This window comes from Podarcis liolepis, assembly GCF_965112155.1.
Source record: "Podarcis liolepis genome assembly, chromosome: 5".
Taxonomy (NCBI): Eukaryota; Metazoa; Chordata; class Lepidosauria; order Squamata; family Lacertidae; genus Podarcis; species Podarcis liolepis.
The window spans coordinates 17,646,808-17,670,736 of NC_139556.1; the positions used below are offsets into that span (position 1 = coordinate 17,646,808).

The 23,929-nt window shown below is 43.3% G+C and overlaps 1 protein-coding gene across 31 annotated transcripts in view; it reads right to left on the bottom strand.

The window, feature by feature from the left end:
* CAMK2G (calcium/calmodulin dependent protein kinase II gamma) overlaps positions 1-23,929 on the bottom strand; it is a 162,429-nt gene that overhangs the window by 93,875 nt on the left and 44,625 nt on the right. For 30 of the 31 annotated variants that reach the window (XM_083502625.1, XM_083502618.1, XM_083502627.1 and 27 more), the window contains exon 3: positions 2,967-3,026. In XM_083502625.1, coding sequence (XP_083358751.1) covers positions 2,967-3,026 — 60 coding nt within the window. Of the gene's footprint in view, positions 1-2,966; positions 3,027-6,886; positions 7,016-23,929 lie in introns of those variants that run through there. The other variant, XM_083502633.1, reaches the window with a different exon arrangement.

The following is a 23,929-nucleotide window of genomic DNA, read 5'->3' on the forward strand; positions in this document are numbered from 1 at the left end:
ACAACTTCATAGAACAATAAAAAAAAACCCACATTCCCCAACGTCAGCATGATCACCATCAAATTAATTAATTAAAAGATGCCCGACAAAGCTGTGCGGGAAAATCAATCAAATGTCTGGGAGAAGAGGAAATTATTTTCCTGGAGCCAGAAATATATGCAAGCCAGACTCCAAAGTTCCCTGCTTCGTAGTTCCAGAATTAGTTTGCTGTTGTTGTTTTTTAAAAAGGGGGAAACACAGAGCTGAGAGAGGCATGTGTGGGGAATTAAGAGATGGAAACACCATGACCAGAAAAAGGAACCATGTCAGATCCCTGTGCCTGAACTAACTTTTTTACAGGGAGTTTGAAGAACGGAGGCAAAATTGTGGTGGGATTAAATTCTAGGCCAGGGGCTCTCTCCGGTGGCAGTCTGCTATATTCATTCAGGTTGGTGGCTGAAAATGGGAGACAGCACTTCCATCACACTAAATATCCTATTGATTTTAGCTGCACTTTTACTGCTTCTTTTATTTCTTATGTTGCATCTTATAGCATTACAATTTAAATTCCATGGAATACAATAAGGTACAAGATGCAATAAACAACAGGATCAATGAAATTACAATTAAAAATCACACAGCATCTAGCACAGCACACAACAGTGCATCACTACAATGGGTGGATGGGGTAGTGGGAAAATCATTAAGTGGTCTACCAAGATCCTCAGCAATTTTCAAGTGGCCCATGGCACACAAAAAACATTGGAAACTACTGTCACAAGCCCTCTTGACAAAATAGAAACTGGCAAATCATCAGGTCTGGATGGCATCCACCTAAGAGTTCTTAAAGAACTCAAGGGTGAAACTGCTGATCTAACAAAAATAAATGACTTGTTCAGAAGATCAGCCTTCATAAAAGGGGACAGGAAAATGGTTGATTGTCACACCGTTTTTTTTAAAAAAGGGATCCAGTGGGGATACTGGAACTTGCAGGCCAGTTAGCTTAAACATAAGTTCTTGCTATACTGATGAAAAGCGGTAAGAGATAAAATAGCCACACATACAGAAGACAAGCTTGCTGAAGCAGAGCCAGAATGTCAAGTTGTGTGCGGCAGCTGTGAAAAAGCCCAATTCCATGCTGGGGATAAATAGGAAAGGAACTGAAAAGAGGACTGCCAATATCATGATGTCGTTATAGGAATGTATGGTGTGATCACACCTGGGAGTATTGTGTACAGCTCTGGGCACCTCAACAAGGACACTGTAAAGCTGAAAAGGGTTCAGAAATAGGCAACCAAAATGATCAATGGGAAGGAAAAGCTTCACCCTTTAGGACTTTTTCGTTTGGAGAAATGGCAAGTAATTATGCATGGCATGGAGAAAGTGGAGGGATAGGATAGAAGTTTTCCTTCCTCTCTCACAATACTACAACTCAGGTGACTGCTGGAAGATTTGGGGCAGAAGAAAGGAAGTACATCTTCAAACAAACTGTGGAACTAACTCCCACAAGAGGCAACGGCGGCCATTAACTTGGGTGGCTTTAAAGGGGAATTGGACAAATCCATGGAGGAGAAGGCTACTAGACCTGATGTTCTACCGCCTATGTTCTACCTCCACTGCTGCAGGCAATATGCTTCTGGATTCCAGTTGCTAGAAACTACAGGCAGGTGTCTGTTCAGCCCCTGTAAGAACAGGACGCAGGTCCAGACAGGCCTCTAACTAGATCCAGCAGGCCCTTCTTAAGTCCTTATGGAAATGGGTAAGAAGCTGTGCTGGGCACTGGAATGTCATTTCCAGAGAGCAGAAGCCTTGGGCTTATGAGGCTTCAGTAGGGATGCCCAACACCATTCTAAGTTTCCATTTGCTCGGATGAAGTTCGGAGACCCCCTTCTAGGAAAACGCTTTTCATTTCAGAGATAGCGCACGTGCATGCACAAGGACAGGGGCCCTATAAACAGTGGTCAGTCATACAGCTAAATGAAACCTCCATATTTCAGGGGCAGTATACCTTTGAATATGACCTACTGGGGAGGGAAGAGGAAGTATGTGACCTTCATGCTTTGCTTTTTCTGGCAAGCTGCGCTTTGGTCTGTTCCAGCAAGCAGTTCTCATTCATGTAATGGATCCCTTCATTGACTATACCCTAGAGCAGAGCTAACCAAGTAAGCAGTCAGGGACAAGCCAAAGGGAGTGCAACCACTCTGTAATGGCAAACACTCTCTTCTGCTTGGGTGTGGAGGAGTTGAGGAGACAGATCAGGGATGGGCCGATAGTGGTGAAATGCACTTTCTCTGAGGAAATGTCTTTTGAAGTGGAGGACAGAGGTACCGTATTTTTTTGCTCCATAGGACGCACTTTTTCTCTCCTAATAAGTAAGGGAAATGTCTGTGCGTCTTATGGAGTGAATGTGTGGTCAATCGCTGGCTCCCTTTCCAGCCCCGGTCCCTTGCCCAGGCCTCCATTGTTGAATGTTTTGCAGATGGAGGCTGTTTTTCCCCCAGCGACATGTGACTGCCTGATTAGATTATCTTTCTGGAAACTGTAGAAACGGCTCCCTTTCCTTTCCTAAAGAAGCTGCAGAACTGTGAGTTGAACCCCATAAAAACAGAATTTTTTCTCTTTGCAAAGTAAGCTCAACAACTTTGAGCTGATCCTCAAAAGAAGGGACTTTCCCCCTTTGCAAAAGAAGCTGCAAAACTGTGGGCTGACCCCCCCCCAAAAAACAGGGCTTTCCCCCTTTCCTCCTCTAAAAACTAGGTGCATCTTATGGTCAGGTGTGTCTTATAGAGCGAAAATTACGGTATTTGCCCCTCACCCTGAGGTAGGCTACCCAAAATGTTTCTCCAGCGCAAATTATCGCTCTCTACCCACCTGGCTCTGGCCCCCACAAAATGGCTTGCTCACCATTTGCAGGAGAGAAAATTCCAACGAGCTTCCTGTCCCTGTTGAGCTGAAGAATTTGAAGACTTTTCTCCCATGCTACTTACCGATATTTGGGTGTTTTAATAATCGGCAGATTCGAGCCTCACGTTCCAGTTTCTGGTGATCTAAGAGCAGGAGAAAAGAAAAGAAAGAGTTAGTTGGCAACTTTTGCTCCAGGGCCCTCGCTCTGATCTAAACAAAAAGCCAGACAGACACACCAACAGACCAGCCACAAACGGAATGTGGCGGATGTCTGGGAGCAGCCTTCTCTCTCCCAGAACATGCCTTCCTCCAGGATGGCAAGCAACCCTGACAATATTTATATTGAAGGCTGGCAGAAATGACTGGCAGAATCCGAGATCAGGGAGAAGAGGTGGTGGAAGAAGACTGGAAGAAATTTAAAGACTACTTGCAGAAATACTGTAAAATTAATGACTGTTAAAGGGATGTTGGATTGAAAATAAGCGGTATTGGTAAAAAGATTAACAAGACTATGTAAATATGGATTGATAATGGTGGAAAATACATATTTATAATAGGCTAAGATGCTGAGCAAGGATAAATGATAGAGGGTAAGGACTTGCTGAATTAAATATCTGAACTGGAATACAAAAAGGGAGGTGTGAGGAGGTCAGGAAACTAGTAAATGAAGTATAAGATATGAAAATATTGATTTTTTTTCCTTTTTGTTAACTGCTTTCTATTTTGCATTTTTCATGTATTTTGTTTTTGTATCTTTGTAGTTCTTTTTTCTTCTATTAGGGTTCTTTTTTGTTCTTATTTTTTATGTTTAAACTTTGAAACTTTTTATTGTTTGTAAAATTTCAATAAATATTACTTTAAAAAAATATATTTATACTGAAGGTCGGCAGAGATAGCGTTAACGCGCAAATGACATGGTACTTTTCTATGCAAAAGGAATTGCTTTAGACGGCCCGTACTTTCATTGTGTGAGGCTTTCAGTAGTTATACACGAGACCTAAGTATCTTTTCTAAGGCATATATACTTAAATGTGTGTCTAGGTATATTCAGCTAATCTCCTCTATTAATAATCATATCAAGATACTCCTCTGAAGGAAAGGTGCATTGCTCAAAACACATTTGGACTGAGATGATTTGACTCCCTCAATAAATGTGTGCACCTTTTATTCTCTCTCTCTCTCTCTCTCTCTCCCATATCACAATTTTTCTTTAAAATTCAAATTATTCAGGGTTCAGAATAAGCAGCTGAATGAACATTTTGTCAAGGTCAGTCCAAGACATTTTGGCACCTGAGGCAAACCCCAAAATGGCAGTCCTTCTTCCCACCAGGGAAGAAGGGATGAGTGCCAAAGATCGACAGCAGGAACAAGGTGTGGGGGAGATCAAGATTGGGATCTGTTGCCCCTGGAGATCCTGCAGCTTGAGGCAGTCACCTCACCTGGTCTCATGTGTGGGGCAGCCCTGCTTTTTGTTGATTTGTATAATTTGGGTGTAGAACTAAGTTTCCTTGGTGCAAAACATGAACTGAACTTGATATCAGGGGAGAGTGTTGCTTTGTTTTTGTTTTTATTATGCTTTCTGTGTTTTTATATTGTAATTTTTTTGTGGTGAATGGCCTTGACATCTACAGATGAAGGGCGGTATACAAATTTAAAGAGTAAAACTAAGACTAAGAATAAAACATATTGGGAAACGGTTTACAGAAGAGAGTAGGATAACAAGTCTAGTATCGAAAGCCAAAGAATTCACCCTTAACCTGTTTCCAGGACAGATACACAGAAGGTTAGGCTGGACAATCTAAACCCACAATCATAATGTGGAATGACTTGGAGGTGGGGACACCAAAGTGCTGCCAGTTATCTTTATATCCTAAGGAGGACATTCATCGCAACAGAAAAGCAACGTCAGTTCCAACAGGGATGTCATCTGGACTAGAAAGAAAAAGCATCGAGGCAGCAGCTTCTCCATAACCCTGAAAAATCAGACATGATGTGTGTATGGGGAGGGGGAGGTTAGGGAGGGAGAAGATGCCAGAGGGCCCTTTCTAGTCACCAAGGATCAGGCAGAGAAGTGATTTGTCAACTCAGTGATCACGTCCCTTCTCTAACAGCAGCAAAAAGGAGAAGATCATCAAGCAAGGTGAAAACAAGGCTTGAAAGTCAACAAGGAAGACTGGCATTTTTTTAAAAAGCAATGCTGGTGCTGACTTTGGTTAGCTTCACTCTTGCCAATGGTAGAGAGTTAATGCCAGGATTTGTTTGCTTGTGTAAAGGAGGGAGACTGCCTCCAACCGCAGCATGCACACATGTTTATTACACCAATATTGAGCCTGCTGTTCTCTCCCAGCTCAGAGAGATCTCAAGGTCAGGGGCTCATGATCAACAAGCTGGGTTGCAGAGGGGTTTCAAGAGGACCTCCAGCCCCAGGAAAGAGCTGCTGTTATGGGTAAGAGAAAACCCACCACCAAAAAAGTGTTAACTGCCCCTAGTGGTTTTTGGAAAGTCTTCCATTTCACACAAGACGGGGAGGTCTCATGCACCTTCAAAAACTGTTGAGAAGCAAAATATTTCAGTAGTAGTACTATTACCACTGCAGCACAAAGTCGTATCACCCTGCAACTCTTCCTACAGTAATACTTCTTCCCCAAACTAAGCATTAGTCCTAAGGATCACAGCAAGCATCCCAGGGCGAGGAAGGGAAAATGCTTGAGCTGCATCAAAACGCAGCGTTTCCGAAGCACGGAGCAGAAGTTCTGTATCAGAGGTCTCCTCCCTTGCACCCAAAAGATGCTGCAAACTGTGCAAGCAGAACCTCAAAAGATCTAGTGGAATGATCACCAAGTATGAGAACAGCAGCTGCACAGCAGAGCAATGCAGTTCTTTGCCACTCCAACACAGTGGAAGAAAAATACTGATTAATCTTTTATATAGTGTAAGAGCCTTTCTCCACATTATGTAGCTGTGGCTGCAGATTTGGCTGCAGAGCTGATCTATGTGTCACACAAAACAAAGTGGTAGAATTCTGGATGCTTCCACTTCAGACAACAAATAGGGGGGCGGGGCATGCTTTTGAACACCACCATCCGTATGTAAAGACAAAGCCATCAAAAGCAGGTCTTCGGTGAGAAGACCCTGCTAGGATACTTCCCCCTCTTCATGGGTTAGTTTTCTGAAGGCAGGAAGTAGCTTGTGTAAGTATTCCAAAAATATTAATACCACTCCCCACCCGGAATCTGATGTGCTCATCTCAGCCTCCCAATTCATTGCGCATGGCCTGCATCTTCAACCTACTCCTGGGGGGTTAAATGTTAGGGCCCCCCTTTTTTGTCTGCATGCACAAACAAATGCAAACCTGCTTCTATGGAAAGAGAGTTGGCTTTGGATTTTGGCTAGCAAACTGCTCATACAGCAAGACATGGGCTCACAGGAAGGGCAGAAGGCTTCAGTATGTGACTGCAGAAATATATATATGGATTAGGGACTGAAAAGTGACCATGCGCCAACAACAGGCCATAAGAGTCCCACAACCTACAAAAAAAAAATTTAATTGCCTATTCTATTTGTCATTAAGTATACAAACTATAAGGGCTAGAAATATGCTTCTCAAGAAAACAACAATAGACAAAGATTTACATACCACATTCCAAAACTACAGAAATGAAGAGCTCCAATTTATAAACCTTTGTGAAACATGTACCTGCATATAAATCTGTCCTCTGCATTATTATTTCCTACTTGCATAGTACACCCAGCTATCTTTTTAAATGCCATAAAAGGGAAAGTTTCCAAGGTTTTCATTGAATAAAAAATATTGGGCCAACGGAGAGCTGGACAGTGAGGGGACTAAAAAAGTAGCCAACACATGCCAACCACATGAAAGGAGAAGTCTAGAAAATACAGCACACTCTAAAGAGATGACTTTAAGCACTTTATGAAGAAGTCTCTACCCACCTACTCCTAAAAACTTTATTATTGTAACCTTGAACCCTCTCTCAATGCTCACCTGTCAAGATTCAGCAACCATTTTTAAGAAACTTGCTGATGAAAGTGATGATCAATTGTAAAAAAAACCCCTTCTCTCACTAGAGGAGAGTTGCGCCTGTTGTCACCACCCAAAGATCTGCAGATGATGTCCACTGCTGAAAACCTAATTTCCGATAAGCTGATGGTGATCGTGTTGGCCCAATGAGTGAGTTATGTTTGCAGTGAACCTGTTTCTTAGGGCAACAATGCAGGGAAGCAAACAGCTGATCAGGAGAGGGATGGAGACTTACCACGTGCTGTTCAGCTAGCCAGCCAAGATGGACAGCTGACCAGCTCACAGCCTCAGCAGACATGACATAACCAGTGAAATGCCACAGGCGATGTAAATCAAGAGCAATTGCTGCAGGGAACCTTACACCCTCTTGAGACGCAGGAGGCAAGAGATGTAGGGTAGAATATAGCGATACCCACATGCACAGCTTACAACAAGGAGCCATGACCTCTATGCTCCCTGAAACCTACCTCATCTAAATGCATGCCCACACATATACACACAGCTGGCTGCAAACCAAGAAGGAAAGCACTCCAGTCACAAGGTACAGGAAAACTATTTCTGGTCAGGGGGAAAGAATTCCACGCTGTTCTGTCTCCAGGGCAACAAAACAGGCGGACAAGCACAAAGCGAAGAATTCAAGCTCGCTCCGGTTGTGCGGGACTCCTCCTGGAACTCCATGGCATCAGCCACCAAGCACTGTAAAAGGTCAGGCGCAAAAAGAAAAAATGGTTTCGGGATCCCCATCACTGACTCACTTGGAATGCAGACGGATCATCAATCCAAATGCTTATTCCAAAAGCTCATGTGACCACCAGAATGCCTGCAGTTATAGACTTTGAAACCAAACTCAGAACAATCCACTTGGCTTCCTCCTTCCATATCAGCTTTTGAGACAATGCATTTCAAATTTTAAGTAAAGGTAAAGGGACCCCTGACCATTAGGTCCAGTCATGACCGACTCTGGGGTTGCGGAGCTCATCTTGCTTTATTGGCCGAGGGAGCTGGCATACAGCTTCCGGGTCATGTTGCCAGGATGACTAAGCCGCTTCTGGCGAACCAGAGCAGCGCACGGAAACGCCATTTACCTTCCCGCCGGAGCAGTACCTATTTATCTACTTGCACTTTGATATGCTTTTGAACTGCTAGGTTGGCAGGAGCAGGGACCGAGCAATGGGAGCTCACCCCGTCGCAGGGATTCAAACTGCCAACCTTCTGACTGGCAAGTCCTAGGCTCTGTGGTTTAACCCACAGCGCCACCCGCATCCCAAATTTTAAGTACTTGCCCACAAAAGGAATATTGGGAGGGTCGTGAGTTCCATCCCAGCTCCTGCAATGGACTGGGCAGTTCATGCCCATGCTGTCACCAGCAAACTTTTATTTTCATTAAAGCAATCAACCAATATGGATTTATTCCTGGGACAATATCTCCAAAGTTTGTCGATAATAGCCTACTTGTAGTAAAATATGGCGATGGCATCAGCAACCTAGTGATAGAGACAACCACAGCCTCAAAATGCCCGTGGTCTTTCAGGTATTCCAATTATATTAAAAAAAATTGTGTGTCTATCACTTTGCCTCCTCCACCAAGGGCCCAGAACTTTTTACCAGGGACCAGAACTACAAGAATATAAGGCAGAAACACACACATCACTGGGGCTGGGTGACACCCGCTGCCTCCTCTTGCCCTTTGGTAAGCTTTTTCAACCCTTGGAGCCCGCGACAGCTGTAGAGAGATTTGAGCAGGATGGAAGTGAGCACACCTTGTTTCTTCTTGTCAGAAATAAGGCATGCGACCACCCAGGTCTGAATTCTCACAACAGTCATATTCCTATGACAACGCAGGTAAAGTGCATTAAACTCTTGTGCTAACAGAGCATTCATGCAACTTTGAATTCCTCTTTATATTTTTGTTGTGAAAGGTACATTGTCTGCTTGTCCACGTGTTCTCAGTACGTTTGACCACCTCTCAAGATATCATCTCCAAACTCAGCTTGAGGGTTCCCAAGGTGGAGGATGAGGTCTTTGTGGAATCAAGATGGCGGACCAAATGAAACCTAATTAAACATTAGCTCTCTTCACACACACACACAAATTGATTTGGGGCCAGGCCAGGGGATTCTTGGGTCAGGGCAGAGCTCTGGGTTGGTGTGTGGGTGTTTGCGCACAGCCCTAAAACTCACAACTAACACAATCCATTTAAAAACCTCGATATTTTCTGGTTTCCTAAAACTACCAGGCCATACCGGGCACTTTCTGCCAGTAAACAATAAACAAAATAAATGCATAGCAATGTGCAAGCCCATCCCCGGACAAACTGTAGTTAATCTTAACTATGGTTAATGGAAACAAGCCAACTTCAAGTCATAAATTATGAAGGTGGCTTATTCCAACTATTCATACTAAGATGAACCACAGTTTAGGGTTCAGACAACATGCTAAACTATGTTTAAATTAAAAGGAGATAAAAGCATTCAATCTCCTCATTAGAGAAGAAAGGGAAGAGGGAACACCCAAGTCTAAGTCTCACAGGGACTCATTCTCATAACTCTATAAACACATTCATCATTCAGGCTTTATGCTATGACCTGTAGTAATACAAAGCTTCATATAAAATAAGGATTTGGACACTAAATTAACTGTCTATTTAATTATGTATTTTGAATAGCAATATAGATTTGTGAAAGTTTTGGCGAAGGTGGTTTGCAGCAGCACCAAATCCCAATTCTGAAGTCCTCATTCTAGCTGCAGTTCCTTAGAGAGCTTTTTCTTTTTTCTTTTAATGGGGTGGGAGGAAGCCTGGGGCAGAATATTTTCAGACAGACACACAAAATCAGTGGCCATCTGCAAACCCCGGGTGACCTCAGAGCTGTCAACTAGGAACATTTATGTAACACAAATAAAGAGATATGATGAAAAAGGTCAGTGTGCCTAATCAGCTGTCATGTGGAGGAGAAGAGAAGAACACAAGTATGGCTGGAGAAAAAGGACAAGTAAAAACCATCCATCTTGGCCACCTCCTACTTCCATAAGGGTGAACCGAGTTAAAAATAGAAAGTCACAATAAAAAGTGATCAATCTCACACAAAATGAGGCCAAGCTCAAATGACTTGAGAGGGGAAGAGATTTTTGGTCAGGTGCACTGGCGGTACCATGACCTTCCTGCCATGACACACTGCACAACAAAGGCCCTTGCATGCATTCATAGAGAGAGCCTTGCCCTCCCCACCCCCACCCAGCCAGAAGTTCATTCATAAATGTCCCAATGGATCTCCTCAGAGTGAGTGGCAAAGGAGGGTTTTCATTACCGCTTGGGGAAACTGTAATACAGTGGTGCCTCGCAAGACGAAATTAATCCGTTCCGCAAGTCTCTTTGTCTTGTGGTTTTTTTGTCTTGCGAAGCACGGCTATTAGCGGCTTAGCGGCTATTAACGGCTTAGCGGCTTAGCAGCTATTAATGGCTTAGCGGCTTTAAGAAAAAGGAAACAAACTCGCAAGAACTCGCAAGACGTTTCGTCTTGCGAAGCAAGCCCATAGGGAAATTCGTCTTGCGGAACGACTCAAAAAACGGAAAACTCTTTCGTCTTGCGCGTTTTCCGTCTTGCGAGGCATTCGTCTTGCGAGGTACCACTGTACAAAGCACCATTTTCTAGTCAAATTCTTCTCGAGGCAGAATATAGGCAGAGCAGAGAAAACTTTAAAGAGGCTGCACAGGATCCCATCCTGCCTCCCTTCTCCAAACATCTACCTAATCATCTAATAGTTATTGTTGGACTCTACATACAATTCATGGGGATGAACACTAGGCTGGACCTCACCTCTAAGGCCAGAAGCAGTGTAAGAAATAAATAAACGCAGTGGGCCCAGGAAACAGCCACATACAGCCAAAGGAGAATTATCAGGAGGAAAGCCACAGAAGGACGAATGGGGAGGTGCTCGTTTCGCATTTCAGAAAATTCCAATCAAGGTAGGGAAGCAAGCCCCCATTATTCCCAACCGTTATTCAGAAGAAAAAAAGCTGAGATAAAGGCCAAACCTGTATCTTGAAACATTCAGTTTTCACGTAGCTCTGAGGTACTAACTACAAAATGCATACACAATCAGAAGGTAAATCTCACTTCTGCTTAAGAATCAAGTATAATAATTATTTCAGTGCAGGCCTTCCATAGCCTGATTATTACAAAATGCTTAGCTCCCCTTTGGCTCTCTCAGAGGCAAAAAACTTGAATCTTTTGAACTTCAGAAGCCTTTAGCTGAACGTACACCAGAGGTGGTGGTTGGTTTGCATCTCTAGGCAGTTTAGCTTTGGGTAGATGATACCTTATTTCTGCCTGGGTGCTGCTTATATATTTGCATTTCCCGGCTTTTATATCACAGCCTTTGCTTTCTTCCTCAAACATGCTGGGGCCTGCGTATTCTCTCACCTGGCTGCACATGCACTGCGCTGAGCTCAAGGCCCTCTTAGTTCCACTCTGTCTTTTGGGTCATACAGAGACTCAGGGTACTGAGGAAAATGCAAAGTTACAGTAGTCCTATTCATGCATTACTCGTGTCCACATACCTGGGCTAACCCTGCCTCTGGCACCTGCATGAAAACCCGTATGTACAAGCGGCTGCACATGCACAGGTGTCTCTTTGTGGACATCCTCATTTGTGGGGGTTAGGGAAGTATGACATCAGGGGAGGGACGGACACCGTTTCTGCTCTGATACATGACTGCCCTACACATGAGCAACACACATGAGTAATCTAGCAGCTATGTTCAGACCAGAGGCCCTCCCTTCTGCACACACAAGGCCCCAAGCAAAATCATTCCCATATCCTAGTAGGCTCTCCAAATAGCATAGCTGGCAAAGGGAGTTGAGACCAACAACTTGGGAGAGTCACCGCTGGTCATAACCAGTGGCTTAACAGTACAAAACAACTTTGCTATGTTCAGCCCATGCCCCACCAACTCCAGAGTTCACTGGATGCAACTATTTTTGAGGGCCATTGCTAACAACAGCCTGATTTTTAAGTGCGTTGCCTGAGAGAGACCCATTCCAGGAATGGAAGAAGCCATCTCCACTTATGGAACATGGGGTGACCTTAAGTCGTCCTATTTCCACAGTTGGCTTGCCTTGCCAGTGATAAAGGAATGGAATGAAGATGGCATTATCTTTGCGACCAAGCGGAAGTACTAAAAAGAGCTCCCCTTTGGTTCAGGAGTCCCTTGCAGCTAACAACTGCCAGCAGGAACCAAATAAAGCAGGCCGCTCTTTGCTGCAACAGTAAAAGACGCAAGTTCCTATGATGAGTCACTCAGCCCCCGAATCCCTTTGCTGGCCTAGATTAGCACTGCTGCCACTCAACAAGGGAGTTGTGAACCAACTATTCTAGCCTGTGGCATGCTAGCTGCTCCTCTCCCAGCCAGCCCAAGGCCCACACAATGCCCTCCACAACAAAGAGTGAGTCAGCAGCAGGAGGCGCATTAGCCGTCAGCCCACAGCAAATTCTTTGTTTCACCCAAGCCACGGATGGCAGACGCCGAGAAAAGTTTGCTTCCTAAGACCTCAGAAGTCTGTCTTTCAGAAGGATGAAAACAAGAGTGGTAAGGACCAAGGTAGAAAAGAAGACCATTTAAAGATATATAGCAGTGGAGCTTCCAGCTGTAGAATGGATCTCCTATTGCTAACATGCATATTCAGTTCTAAGCAATATTCACACAAAGTTATCAGTCTTCTTGTGACAAAAAATTGAAGAATGTACATCCAGGTCTCATCCATATCGCTGCAGCCTTTGCTTTTCCCAGTGTGGACACCATCATCCACTAGCTCCTAGACTTGACCATGCTAACAGCCCTTTGACCTTAGGAACAACCTGTGACACACTAAGTCTGCAATCCTATATGCAATGTCCTAAGAGGAACTCAGTGGGACTTATATCTAAGAACTAGAAATTTCTTATAAGGGTTGGTTCTCATAATGGGATGTGGGTGGTGCTGTGGTCTAAACCACTGAGCCTCTTGGGCTCATCGACCGTAAGGTTGGCAGTTCGAATCTGCGCGATGGGGTGAGCTCCTGTTGCTTTGTCCCAGCTCCAGCCAACAAAGCAGTTCAAAAGCATACCAGCGCAAGTAAATAGGTACCGCTGCAGCAGGAAAGTAAACAGCATTTTCGTGCGCTCTGGCTTTCATCACGGTGTCCCGTTGTGCCAGAAGCGGTTTAGTCATGCTGGCCATATGACCCGGAAAGTTGTCTGCGGACAAACACCAGCTCCCTTGGCCTGAAAATGGAGATGAGCTCCACAGCCCATAGTCAAATTCAACTGGACTTAAATGCCCAAGGGTCTTTTATCTTTTCACCTTTACCTGTTTCTCATGTTGTTGCTTCTCTAGGAATTTACTCAGACATAGTGAAGTGCATGTTCATAAGTTAAGGAAGCCATATGGATATCAATAACACCCAAGGAACTAACTAGCCCAGGCACATAAATGGCTCCTTGATAGATTACTTATGGTAGCAAGTCAGAATTGCTTCCAGATATGTAGGCACAAAGTCTGGTGTTTGGGTTGTGGTGGTTTTTGTCGTTTTCATTTTCAAGCAGTTGACATACCACAAACTACTAATATGGGAATGGGCAGTTGATGACCCATCCCATGAGCTCGTTGCCTTTTGCAAATTTATTTGTAGGGCTGCATTAACTTTATGCTACTGATCTGTTCCTGAACAGCGACAGAAACAAATTTCCTAAGAGCAGAGTTTGCACTTCAGCACTATATGCAATTAAGTTAACACTCCAGCTGCAGCTCCAAGACACCTAGGATAATGAGTATTTTTAAAAGGCACACTGTGGCCCCAGGATTTGTAAGTAAGTGCTTGGTGTAACTTTCTGTACAAGAGGAAGTGGCAGGAGCCTTGTTACCAAAGCACAGCAACTTTCATATGGTGCAAAGCGATGACTGTGGAACAGCTGTACACAAGGAAAGGTTTAGTGGTAGAGAGAAATCGGGGCAGGAAGTGGACAATGCCTGCATGCAAAATGAACAGAAGCAAACCAGTATCACAAAAGGAGGACCGGGTGCGATTATGTGAAGGTACTGGGCAGTATCCAGCCAACTTGTTCAATCTGTGCAAAGATTTCTGCTTCCGCAACAGAACTTTCTCCCCTCTTCTCCTTCTGCCCCCTAAATCTGTTCTGTGGGGTTTCCCCAACCCTTTGGAGTATATGTGGGTTGGGCAAAGGGAGGGGAGACCTTGTGTGCTGACAGAGCAAGTAACTTAGATGCTGCCCATTAAGTGCAAAGACATCTTCTAGGTGGGGGGAAGGCAAGCCTGGAAAGCCCAACTCTGCACTCACACAGGAACAATTGTGTGAACCTCATAAAATCCCACTGTGATACACACACACACACACACACACACACACATACACACACACATATATATATATTCTCTATCTCAGCAGAAGCTTAAAGAAAGTCAAATCCACAGAGATGGAGGAAATCTTGATAGATCAGAAGTGTATTTATTTTTATTTAAATATTTATCAGGCGCACGTTCATATAAAATATCACAAGGTGATATACAAGCTGGGGGGGTGGGACATATAAAAATGTCACGCACATCAACAGAAAGCTGGTCGGAAAAGAATCTTATTACAGGGACACAAGCTAGGCAAAGGCAGGAATGAGCCAGACAACCTCTCCCATCCCTACTATCCACCCACAGATACGAAAGAGATGGCATTTGCTTCTGTGAAGCAGACACCAAGCTGCACCAACTGCTACAAACACTACCAGGCTACCAAGCCCAGCTAGAATTTGTGGACCCCTGCGCTGATGGAAATCGCTTAACGGTTTGGGAAGCGTCCGTTTTGCTTAAACAGTACCCTGCCATATCCCAAAGCAATTAAGAGCCTACTAGCCGATCACAGAATTCTAGAACCTGCCCCTTTGCTGCCACTGCGAAAAGGACGGAAGTGCCAGATGGCAGCCAAAAAAACACGCTAGCTTTGCAGCAGGGGGCTGAAATGCAATACATTCCTGTCAGATGACTTGGCTCCTCCAATCGCAATGCAGTTTAATCTCTGCTTAAAACTTCTCTGCCGCATCTGCCTCAGGAACACAGAACACACGTCACCAGATCTTAGTGATTACACATCTGTTGCTAAAGGCAGATTTGTATTAGCTTGTCTGTGGAAGGGGGAGGAGAAAACCCCATGGCACTCCTCCTTATGGGTGCATCAGGAGTTAACCAACACCAGCCAGGTATTCTCTGAAGGGAGACACTAGACCTAGGCTCTCCTGTGCTTACACAAGTAATAGGCAAAGACTGCAAATGGTTTTTTAAAATTTATTTTTGGTATATTTTCTTAGTGTTTATAAAGAAAGATACAAAACTGAATACCAAATATCTTTTTTTTAGCCAACATTAAATAAAATAAAAACATAGAGGGAAAGGAAGAGAAGAGAGAAGAAAAGGGGAAGAAAGAGAGAAAACGATAAGAGATAGATAGAACATAACTGAAGAGAATAGAAAAATAAAATACAGAAATTAAACAACTTCCAATTTTTCATCTGTCCACTATATAGAAACTTCATCCACCCCAATATAACACCCAACAAAACCACCTTGTATAAACCAACATTATCTTCAATCCCCAAATCCATATATCATTTTCATTTTCTTTTTCACGCCAGTCTATGAGAGTAATTTTTAGTAAATGTTAACAATGACCTTTCTCTGATTAAACATGTCAATTTTGCCATCTCAGCTAGGTCCATTAATTTTAGCAACCATTCTTCCACTGTTGATAATAATTAATATTTCCGTCTTGGCGCCTACAATAGCAAAGACTGAAAGTGTTTATCACTGTTGCAAGACTCTCTTTGCTAAGGCTGCCGTCCAATAAGCGCCTACCTAGGAGTCGCTGCCTTTGAACTCGGTGGGACTAACTTCTGAGTACATTTTTCTCTTGGACCACTTTTATAGATCACACTGGCCGGCACTCCAGTTTCACGGCCACACTTTTGTCACTACACATGAGGGCTCGTCTTACATTTCAAACACATGCAAGTCACATCTGCTGCAAAGAAAAGCAGGCTGACGGAGGAACAACATGTACAAACAAGCTCAAAGAGAAAACTCGTGAATAGGGAGAGTCTGAAAACAACTCTGTTCGTGGGTCTTATCATTTCAGATAATTTGTGCACCGGTGTTCTCACATTACATCTGTACATAATTTCAGGGGAGGGTGTGACTTGAGGACACGCACGAAAGCTTTTAAAATTGCAACATGAGGAGCTGCTTGCAAGTTCCGGCTTTGGGTCTGTTCCCAAACCACATCCAACGCTGTCACACTTCTTTATCTTCACATAAATGTCTTGTCCAGCTCCTGTCCAAATCTGAACAAATAACCCTACAGGAGCTCTCAGTTACACACTTTTCTTGACCACTAAGGGGCAACATTACGATTTAGCTGGAAGTCACCCAAAGGTCATCTAGCCAAACTTCCTGCAATGCAGGAATCTCTGCTAAACCATCCATGACAGATTTTAGTTTACCCCATTATATAAACCCAGCCTCCGGTCCACCAGCTCAAAGGATACCTACACTAGCCTTCAGAGTATAAGTAGCTCATTGAATCAGACATTTGGTACACCATTTTGGAAAGCATTTTGTCTGAGAAATCTATAAGCCATTTAATTAAAACAAAGGCCACCAATCAATATTATTTCACTGCTCCTCAGGAGCAACATGAGAACATGTTGCATTTCTAAGAACTCGGGTTGTTTAGTGTGGCAGCACCTACACTTTGGAACTCCCTGCCTATTGATATCAATCAGGAGCCTTCACTGTACTCTTTTCGGCACCTACTATAATAAAAATAAAAATTTATTACTCATACCCCACCCATCTGGCCAGGCCTCCCCAGCCACTCTGGGCGGCTCCCAACAGAATGCTAAAAACACGATAAAACATCAAACATTAAAAACTTCCCTAAGCAGGGCTGCCTTCAGATGCCTTCTAAAAGTCAGGTGGTTATTTATTTCCTTGATGGAAGCACGTTCCACTGGGTGGGCGCCACTACCGAGAAGGCCCTCTACCTGGTTCCCTGTAACCTCATTTCTCACAGTGAGGGAACTGCCAGAAGGCCCTTGGAGCTGAATGATGGGGGTGGAGATGCTCCTTCAGGTATACTGGGCTGAGGCCGTTTAGAGCTTTAAAAGTCAGCACCAACACTAAAAATGCCCAAAACACCTTTGTTTAGACAGGTCTACCCAGATGCTTAGGAAGTTGAGGTAATTTTAATCTGTTTTGTATTTTTGAGGGGACAATTACTGAGACACCACAGGAGGTACTGGCAGCCACACTGGCACCCATGGACTGACACACACACAACCTTTACACAAAGAGACCATATATTCCTCCCATTTTTCTCTGCTCAAGACTTCCCACCCTGTGCTGCAGCCTTTGAAGAAGAAAGTACGGAAACTTGTAGGGACTTAAGAAACGTCTACCACTTGGGACTCATTGGTCCATCTAGCTCAATACTGTCTGCACAGACTGGCAGTGGCTCTCCAAGGTTTCAGCCAAACCCTGAATCTTCCCCTGCCCTACATGGAAATGCCAAGGTTTGGACCTGGGGCTTTTCACATACAAAGCAAAACGCATCATGACTAGTGGTCATTGAAAGCCTTACCCTCCAAGAATTTCTCCAATCCTCTTCTGGAAGGGGGGGGAAGCAAAGGTAAATATTCCTACATGTAGCTTCTCTCTAGTTCTGGCTACAGTGACTAATTCTACCTGATGTTTCTCAAAGTCTGCTCATTTCAAGGCCCGCACAGTTCCACATGAACAGATTATGTGCGGGATAAACATTGGGGAAAAGGATGAGGCAAACAGGATTTCCTAGGCCTCACCCACAGAAAAAAAGGGGAAAAAATATTTCTCCTAGCCCATCTGCCACCAACCATTTGCAGCCTGAGAGACAAAAGGAAACAATTCTTGCACGTCCATATTAGGGTGATATATTTATTAGGCCAAAATAGTGTGGGGAGTTTCTTCACGTTCTCCAGAACTCCTCACCGGGATAGATGGTAAAGAGGGTGGTGGGAGAAAGAAAAGGTTGGCTGATGGTGAAGTCGTAGTGTCTGCCGCTGATCACAGACTGTAGGATGGAATGGGAAGGGACGGGACAGAGCAAATGTTCAAATGAGGGACTCCGTTAAGTGCTGAACAGGTTTGAGTTTGCACCTATGGGTGCTGGGAAGAAGGAGCATAACAATGGCTCATTCTCCATACTTAACAATATATAACCCTGGTTATCCTGGTTTGTCTCCATCTTTAGGCAAAACATACAAATGTCTTGGTAGGTAGAAAAAGAATAAGAGAAACCTGTGTGTGTGTGTGTATGTGTGTGTGTGATGACAACAACAACAACAAAGGTAGAGAATAATTTTAGGAGTTGTGCTAGGTTTGAAAAACGAAAGTCAACATAAGCCAAACTGGGCAGCTTCATCTTGCAGTAAGTGGGAAAGCATGAAATCCTCTTCCTGAGCTTTAGAATCCTGCTGCTTTATGACTAAAGTTGGCATTATTGGTCACGCGAAAATTAAAAGCTAACTATGTTGGCCCATAAAGAAAATGATCCCTATTAGGGCAGCGACTTTATTAGTACTTCCATTTGTACAGTTTCCCTGCTCAGAGCCGATTCTCGCATTTGATGCAGGTGACCAGGTGAGAGTAGCTGCTTGTAGGCCGCTCTCTTCCCACCTGACTAACCCACAGCTCAAATTCATGTTTGTTGTTTCCTCCACATGCTTTCAAAGAAAGAAACCATTTTACTCTGCCCTTAAGAAAAGGCAGTGCAATTACACATTCATTTGAAGGGTGGATGGGATTAAAGAGCTCTTCAGAAAAAAAGATGCAGCACCTTTCAGAAGGATTTCAGAAAATGCAGGGGTAGGTGGGAGAGGGGAAAAAGAGACAGCTGGAAACAAAGGCACCTACAGAGCAAGAGGGCTCTTTAAGTTGCCCAACAACAACTGTTTTCCACGCCTCGCCGTGTTGAGGAGGGATCCAGCAGACTCAACAGTTTAAAAACAGCAAAATGGATTATGACCTGCTCTCCTGAACTTCTTAACCTACAATCCACTTGCTACCAACCTCTTGGTGTCTGCAACTTGTCGGCTCCCCCTGAGAAAGCAAAGCACCCTGCTCCTCATTAACACACTAGCAGCATTTCTGTTGCTGATGGAAGGAACCTAGGGACACACATACTAAAGGGAGATTTGTTTCAGCTGCATTCTGTCCGATTCTGCAATATGCAGCAAGAACAGCACAGCAGAGATTATAATGAGAGCAATCTGACAGGTCAGGTCAGGTCCTCCACCCAACTGTAATATGGCTGTGTGTATATGTGTGTGAGACTCTGTGTGCTCTGCAACTGCACCCACCCAGGCGAAGACAGTGGTATTTGTTTATTTGAAAGTATTTTAAGCCCACCCTTCATCAAAAATTGATCCCAGGGCATGGTACAAGCTTAGTAAAATAATGCACTTAAAACAAATTATTCAGTTTCAGCAGCAGCAAAAACATGATAATTATCTACACAACCAGAAAGCAATTTCACCCTTCAGAACTAAACTTTACATAACACACTGGGTGTTAAGATTATTTGAACTCCAGTGAACATTAAACTATTTGTGTGTTAACTGGATAGATCTTCCCTACAAAAATAATCAAGGGTGCCACAGGTAGTTTAATTAATTTAATTTTTTGAAAGATGTGACCAACACAACAGTTTTGCAACCTCAAGAATTCATCTGTAACACAGGCAATTATATTCTCTTAAAGTATGCATCTACAGCAATATCTATATAAACAGCTAACGTTTCATGGCCAAGTGTCAAATTCATGGTAATGTTTATTTGAAACTGCGTTGGGAGAGAGAGTTTTCTAGCAAATGGCCTGTGACCAATATAACATGGCTGACATAACTTGTGAAAATTCACTGACAATCCAGACACACACAAACAAATGCCTCCAAAGCAAGACCCTGTATATATGCCAGTCTACTATGCATCCACAATTTGCAACTGTGCACCAAGTCCATGTGGGAAGTTGTAATGCCCACAGGAATTTACACTTGGCGGTGGAAGCAGTCTAATGATTTCACTATCTTCAACCCAACAATTATCACCATTTGCAGGGAAAACAAATGTCAAGGAAATCCATTTTTTAAGAAGATTTCATATGATTCTACATTCATGATCATATTGCCAACACCTGGGCAACACATTTTCTTTTCAAATTCCCTATTTCAAACTCTACTAAGTTGCCAACCCACAATTTGTTTATGCCTAAACTGCCTTCTCCATTCCCATATGCAAGTGCTCTCAACTATGAAATTAGTGCTCTGTGTGGGTGACATAGACAGTGTAAGAAACTGAGATATGAAAGCTAGGAGCTAAATGGCACCTTAAACCTTGGTTATGGGTGCAACAACAGAATAGCTAGGCATGCTTTTTTTATAACAAGAATACAAGCCTGAAAATGAATGTACTACAGCTAAAATATTATGTTCATTTTTTAAATGGTCTAGTCCTTCCCCTGCCCACCCCCCTAATATCTTTAAGTGGGTCTCTTCTCCAGTCTTCAGAGAGTAGTTTTAACCTGAAATCTTAGCGTATTACTGCACCCAGAGCTCAAACTGCTCGCACCTAGAACAAGGGGAGTTTCGAACACTGGATGTAGATTAAGGCGACATAGTTTCAAGGACAAAAAGGGGACCATGAGGTCATTGCATTTGGAAATACAGCTGGGTCTAAAGTCAACAGCTCAGGCTTTGGTTATGAATGCATACAGATAAGGCTGCAACCCTAATGTCCCTGACTAGCAGCTGGTAGGTAGGCTGGAGTCAGAACTCAAAAAGGAGCCGAGCTAGGAAGATCAGGGGCTTAACCAGGGAGTTCCAGAGCAGGAACGAGACAGCAAAGGAGATGTTCATCCAGAAAAGGTCCAGAAGAGACTGAGAGACATATACAGTAGTTACTCCAAGCTCCACCACCTCTATCTGGTCCACACTTGGGTCATTTCTCGCAGCTGGATTTTCTCCCATGTTAGACCCCTGACAATAGAACACTCTGGCAGCTAACAGGTACACCTTCGGTGACTCTGTGTTTCGCATTGGGTCCACTGACCCATTTATGCTTGATGCAGGGGTGTCCAACAGGTCAACAGCGATCTACTGGTAGATCCCCGTGATGTTTTGGTAGATCACGGTTGATCTCTGGCTCCTTTTCCTTAGCGTCACAAAAACTGACTCCTGTCACCCCCCCTCCACGCCACGCCCTCCATTGTTGTAGGATCTTTGGAAGGGAAGAAGGAGCTTTCTCTGATCTGCTGTATTGATCCACAGTGATCTTTTCGTGAGTGGCTTTACCCCTTTGTCTCCCCCCCCCCAAAAAGTGGAACTCCCCCCCCCCAAAAAAAGCTCAACAACTTTGAGATGAACCCAAAAATGGGGGTCGATCACTGCCAGTTTTTAATTCTGAAAGTAGACTGCAGTCTCTTGAGAGTTGGCCACCCCTGGAATATAGGATCTAGGCAGGGCTTGGAATGACATCCTTAGGATGTCCAGGTGGGGAATCTCTGAAATATGGCTCTTCAGGCTGTTTTTGGTCTCCTGTGGGTTCTTCATTTGGAGCAGAGTTTCCATAGGGCCTAACCCTCTTTTCCCAAAGATGCCTCCTAAGCAACTCCCAGTGTTTTCAGTGTGGCTTTCATGCCCAGGATTTCAGCAAAAAGGATGGAATAATAGTGCTATGCAGAAGGTAAGGAAAACTGGATAGTTTGCAGTATGTAAGGATAATCTTCTTAAAGGCGATAGAGAAACACTGGTAAGATGTGATTTAAATGCATAGTTGAAGAAGCTAAAAATATAATGGATGGGGAAAAGACTACAGTGGTGCAAAAAATGAATGTGCTGCCAAAATGTCTATACTTTTTTTCCAACTATGGTAATAAGAATGCCATGGCAGAAGTTAAAACTAATTCGGTCTCTGATCAGTCATTTCATTTAGAAAAAATAAGCCTTCACAGCTAAAAATGAGTGCTACACAGCAGAAGGTTTTAGAAGACTATTTGGCAATGCAAAATATTACAAAACATTATCACCCTGAAAATCCTAACTGCAATGTGTCATAGTTGGGAAACAGAGACTATGTGTTTTCGTTGGGTTACAAAACAGCAAGATATTCCTGCATTTAAAAGCTAAGGTCAATGTTAGAAAGAGATCAAAACATGAATTCACAAACAATATTTAAAAAGATGATTATTATAAACCTATGAGACAACTATCAAAAGGAACTGGCACTGAATTATCAGAGAGATTATTCTGTAGCCAAAAAATGTAAGCAACTAAATCAACAAGATTGAAGGGGGAATTGCAAACATGTAACAAGGTGAGGAACGGAAGCAAACAATCTTTTGTTTTCCAGTACCCACAAATATAAAGGTAAAGGGACCCCTGACCATTAGGTCCAGTCGTGACCAACTCTGGGGTTGCGGCGCTCACCTCACTTTATTGGCCGAGGGAGCCGGCATACAGCCTCCAGGTCATGTGGCCAGCATGACTAAGCGGCTTTTGGCAAACCAGAGCAGCGCACGGAAACGCCGTTTACCTTCCCGCCGGAGTGGTACCTATTTATCTACTGCACTTTGTCGTGCTTTTGAACTGCTAGGTTGGCAGGAGCAGGGACCGAGCAACGGGAGCTCACCCCGTCGTGGGGATTCGAACCGCCGACCTTCTGATCAGCAAGCCCTAGGCTCGGTGGTTTTAGACCACAGTGCCACCCACGTCCCAACAATATACCTGGTAGCAGAAAAAGATACATGCGAATCTGTATGTTTTTACTGGGTTTTAAGAAGACACATACATCTCAGTGGAAAAAGTTACATCCAAGTGATAAATACAGAAGGAAACAGAATCTGCGAACTAATATTTTAATATAGAAACACTGTATTTGTAAAAACAAGTCTAACAACTTCCTTAAATGTTACAAATAAAGAACATTTGGATAAGATGCTCCCTAGTGATATTATATGCCTGTAACACAAAAAATATATATATATGCAAACAGTACCACTTGTGGATGGATAAATAAGGCACTGAAAACCCAGTTTTTTAAAAAATAAAAAATGTTTGTGGTAGTGGTTGGAGATATGGGGTTATAAAAGGAGGTGGTAAAGACAAAACAAAGACAGAGTTCTGTTTGTACCACATGTCCTCCTAAATGGAGATAAGTATGCAACTGAGAGAGAGAGAGACTGAATTTGTTTTGGTTAATAGCTGCCAAAATAATTATAGCCAAGAATTGGAAGAACAACATTAAACCATCTGTGGAAGAACGGTGTGGGAAGGCTTGCCACGTTATGCTAATGAGTAAGCTTGCTGCTATCCTTCAGATGAGAACAGGCAGATAAAGGATGACAAACGTACTTACTGAAAAAATGGTAACACTACTTATAATTAACCAGGCTTTTTGGCTGATTTAACATCTAATGCCCTTCAAAAATGTGCTGTGGGTTGTCTTTGCTTCTGTTTTTATTATGCATTTTTTTGTTCTTTATATTGCAATTCTTAATGTTGTGAACCACCCTGAGATCTATGGATATAGGGCAGCATACAAATTTTTATAATAACAACAAGAGCTGTTTTTCTAGAAAAAGAGGTGCCATATCTCACCATGAACTTCTCTCTAGGAATAGCACGCACCTGAGAGGTGTCGGAGCTCTGGTGAGCTCTGGCAAGAAGAAAAAAGAAAAAGCAATAATAATAATAATAATTTATTGAAATGAAAATAAACTAGACAAGGAATTTGATCCAATTTATTAAAACATCTGAAAAGTTAGGAAAAACTGCTCTACAATTAACTAGATGCCCTTGAAAAGCCTCAAGTCTTCAGAGTGGCTGCCCAGTCACAGGGAAACATCAGAGAATAATGAAGGAGGAGCGTGAAGGGCA